General features: G+C 47.4%; 1 protein-coding gene across 1 annotated transcript; it reads right to left on the reverse strand.

Annotated features, from left to right (window-relative positions):
* On the reverse strand, positions 1 to 4,156 carry PHPT1 (phosphohistidine phosphatase 1). Its single transcript, XM_077305544.1, has 3 exons — positions 3,894 to 4,156; positions 2,377 to 2,501; positions 1 to 290 (listed from the first exon to the last, which is right to left on the reverse strand). The coding sequence occupies exons 1-3, from the start codon at positions 4,036 to 4,038 to the stop codon at positions 198 to 200; spliced, it is 363 nt and encodes a 120-aa protein (XP_077161659.1). The 5' UTR covers positions 4,039 to 4,156; the 3' UTR covers positions 1 to 197.
* Positions 4,157 to 4,488: the final 332 nt, after the last annotated feature.

Below are 4,488 nucleotides of genomic sequence, written 5' to 3' on the forward strand. Positions count from 1 at the left end.
TCAGGGCAGGAATAATTTATTTCTCTCTGTTCTTACATAGGCTTGATGTAAGCAGCCAGAGACTGGAACAGCACTGGCAATGTATTGGCATGAAAACCAACCCATTTCTCTTGGCAGTTTGTATATGCAGCACCATCAAGGAAGGGAGCAGGCAAGGCAAATTTGTCAAGGCCCCTCTGGAGTCGTTTCTGCTGCTGTCAGTAGCCGTCATCCGCCCAGGTGACCTCATAGTCGGGGTATCTGGCTTTCAGCTTCTCTGTGGCCACGGAGTGCCTGGCCCTGCCGAAGCCCTGAAAGATTTTAATACCACTGTTAGCCAGAAAAGCAATGCATAACAGAAAAGTTCTACTATTCTTAACCCAAGGACAGCCACATCTCTTTGGTAACTCTACCCACAACACTGAAACATGGCTAAGTTGCCAATGCTATTCAAATTGAAATCTTTGTACATTTTGCTTTAACAGGATCTCTACAGTATTTATTTGCATTTCAGAGTACAGCATGCTACATGTCTTGCCCACAAAATGTATCAGGTTCAATGTCCCATTACCTGGTCCCAGGTAGCTGATGTCAGGACAGACCCTTCCCCAGCCAAGACCCTGAAGAACTGTTGCTAGTCAGAACAGACAATACTGAGCCAAGTGGACCAAATGAGTGGTTCAATTTAAGGCACATTCATTATGCTCAAGGCAAAACTACGAAACCCGAGACAGCTTCTGTATTCGGACCTTGTTTCTCTTCAATTACCCCTTTTGTGAACAAAAAACTATGACCACTTTGGTCCCATGCATACAACTGGTGGGACTGTGGAGTTCCACCGGGTTCCATGTTACTCTCTGGTTTAGCTTGTTTAACATCTATGTGAAGCCACTTGGAGGCTTGGGCAGCAGTATCACCAATATGCAGATGATACCCAAATCTACTTTCCTTTCCCACCTAATTCCCAGGATGCTGCTGATGTTCTGAACTAGTGTTTGGAATCAAGAATTGGCTGGATGAGGGTGAAAAGATTAAACTTAATCCTGATAAGACAGATGTAGGACCTCAGATCTCTCTCACCTTAGATGTGGCTATACTCCCTTTGAAAAGGTGCATAGTTTAAGAGTGCTACGACACAGCAGTCACTTCAGAAATAAACATAGCTGCAGTGGTTTTGGAGTACTTTTGCTCAGCTTTGGTGCTTCAGCTGCTTCTGTTACTGGTTCAGTCAGACCTAGCCACAGTGATCCATAACTGAGACTGGACTACAACAATGGGGCTACCCCAAAGTGTGTTCAAGGGCTGCAACTACTGCAAAACACTATGGATACACCACCCATGAGAGGCAATTCTCATGAGCATGTGACCCCCAATGTCACAGCAAATATGCTGGCTACCAATTCATTCCTGTGCCCTCTTCAAGGTGTTGTGTTTGACACTTAAAGCCCTATGTGGTTTGGGACTGGAGTATCTGAAAGACCATTTTCTCCCATCTATTCCTGCTAATTTAGTGAACACAACAATGGAACATTTTTCCAAGGAAATGCACCTGGTCCCCTCACTTTTGATCTCAAGAAGGCAGTTTAAGGATATTAGGATGCATTTGATTAAGTTACTAACAGTCCCAAATTGTGATTTTAAATGCTTTTCTTTATGTATTTTATCTAGCTATATCTTGTAAGCCACCTTGAGCTCCAAGGAATAAAAACAGCTGTTTTAAATATAGAAGAAGAAGAGTTGGTTCTTATATGCTGCTCTTCTCTACCCGAAGGAATCTCAAAGCAGCTTACAATCACTTTCCCTTTCTTCTCCCCACAACAGACACTCTGTGAGGGAGGTGAGGCTGCAAGCCCTGATATTACTGCTTGGTCAGAACAGCTTTATCAGTGCTGTAATGAGCCCAAGGTCACCCAGCAAGTTGCATGTGGGGGAGCGCAGAATCGAACCCGGCTCCCCAGATTAGAAGTCCACTTTCCTAATCACTACACCAAGCTGCCACAACACAGCCCAAAGCTGCTTTGGATCTCATAGCTGCAGAATCCTTGAGGAACTCTCTCCCCCTGTATCAGCCAATTGCACTCAGATGGTTCCAGCAGCTCCATACGTTCTCAATGCAATGAGATTACAAGAGAAAGCTAAAGCAAGGCCTCCATTACAGTGACAAAACTTCAGAACCACCAGCCTTTGAAGCACCTAAGGGCAGCCGATCTTGCACAGATAATTATGAAATTATTGTAAGTTGAACTATCTCTGGTTTAATAGGTTAATCATTCATATTTGCATATGGATATTTAAATTTCAGCTGATTAATAGTTCAAGAAGCAGTTTTTATCACGGTTTGCTGTACACTGAAGTGCCTCTTAAAGATTCCTTTTCCCCCTCAATGCCCCTCCTTACCACTGAGTAACCATAAACATGGATCTTCTTGGCGCCGCTCTGGTGGGATATCCTGCCGCCGCCCAAGCATTTACAGTGGAAGCCCTGCTTCTGCAGCTCCTCTTCCACTTTGTCATAAATATCAGCTAAAGACGCAAGAAGAGAACAAGTTGAGAATTCTTTTCCTAAAAGCAGTAGTTTAATAGCTATCACTCCTCCGATTTCCAGGCTAAAAAAGAAAGTAGTTTTTTAGAAATATGAGTCAAGGCCAAGTGTATTAGCTGAGCATTTATAGCTCTGCCTTACACTGTACTACAGTCCTATCCCAACCAGCCTGAGCTCCTCCTCACTTCCCTCCCCCACCTTAGCTTTGGATTGGAGAATATCTGGAGTTAAGAAAGATGGGAGGGACTTCAATGGGATCTAATGCCATGGAGTCTACTTTCCAGAACTGCCATTTTCTCCAGAACTGATTTGTTGTAATCCCAACAGATCTGTTGGAGTCCCAACTGCAGGTTGGCAACTGTACTGATGGAGTGGTGTTTAAAGGAGATGATTACAACCTTCTAGTTGATCATACAGTTATTGGAAGTTTGCTTTAGTTTCATATTGGAGACTGTATTAAGAAATGCTGCTTGCTATTAACCTTCTGCCTACAATGGAATACAGAACAGTTTGAATACAGATAAAATAAATTACGCCAAAAGCAGCCTGCAGATAGCCCAGGCATATTTTGACATCCTTGACAGAACAATATTCGGTACAGGCTGGTGTGAGTCGATGGTTGATCTGAATATGCTCTGTTTAGTATAAGCTTGAAGGAGGAGCACTAACCCGATGACCCTATTGCATCAGAGGTATGAGGTCAGGGCTCCAGGGCTGGCCTGGAGACTTTGGGAGTGCACCTGGAGATGACTCTGAAGGAGTGACATTATTGTATAGGTCCAAGCCTTCAGCCCAGCGCTGTGAATTAAAGGTATAAAACCCCTATGTAACCTATTATTCTTTGCACAGGTTTTGATGAGCATGCGTTCCCTGTGATTTTGTTTTCACTGCAGCTGAAATGGAGGACCCATGGCCAAGGGTGAACACTAATCGACCTGAGGCTGTCAACTCCAGGTTTCAAAATACCTGGAGATTTACAGGTAAAGCCAGGAAAAGTAAGGCTTAGGGCTGGGGAGGCAACCTTGTAGGGTATCATGCTATGCAGTGCACACTCCAAAGCAGCCATTTTCCCCAGCAAAATCAACGTTTAGTTTTTTTGTAATAGTGTCAAGGAGATATTCAGCCTCCACTGTTATAAAACCCCGCCCCGACCTTGCCACACCTCCTCCACGTGGCTCCTCCCACCCTCCTTTGCTCCGCCCCAGACATGCCAAGCCCCGCCTCCCCTTAGTTACGGAACGCAGAACCGCTCACTTCAAAGGCGGAAGCCCCGCCCCATAGCTTCCCGTTTCACTGCTAAGCCGGTCCCCGCCCATTCGACGAGACACGCCCCTTTCCCGCAGGGCCCCGCCCCTCCGGCTGGCCGTGCTCACCGTGATACTCCGCCCAGGCGTAGCCGCGCACCACCTCTTTGCCCGGCCCCTCCCTCTCCGGCTTGACGCGAATCAGCACGTACTTGAAGACGCCGTCGGAATCGATGTCCACATCGGGAACTCGGGTCAAGCCGCCGTCGGCCATTACTGCCGATTTCACGACCGGCTGCGAATGAAAGCGAGCAGCGCCGCGCGCCGCGTTAAGCCCGGCCGGGAGAGGCCCTGCGTCTATGCGCGCGCGCCGCAGCCCCAACCAATCCGAATGCCGGGTTACTCCAGAGGCTGCCTCAAGATAAACAATGGGCCAATAGATAAGCAACGGACCAGGATGACGAGCCAATAGAGAACGAGGAGACAGACGCCACCCGGAATCGCACCCCTGGTGGCGGCAGCTTCTCTGTGGAAGGAAGGTTAACGGCCCAATCAGAATTAGTGCGAGCCTCCGAAGGGGTGAGCGTGAGCCAATGGGAACGGGTCTAGCCCTTAAGAGGGCGTGGCGGCTCCTTCCCTTGCCTGAGAAAAGTGAATGGCTGAGGAGGGAAACTTGGGAACGGGGGAGAGAGCAGTGGGATGGCATGTCAGGGCTGAAGGCCAA

Source organism: Paroedura picta, chromosome 12 (genome assembly GCF_049243985.1).
Source record: "Paroedura picta isolate Pp20150507F chromosome 12, Ppicta_v3.0, whole genome shotgun sequence".
Lineage (NCBI taxonomy): Eukaryota > Metazoa > Chordata > Lepidosauria > Squamata > Gekkonidae > Paroedura > Paroedura picta.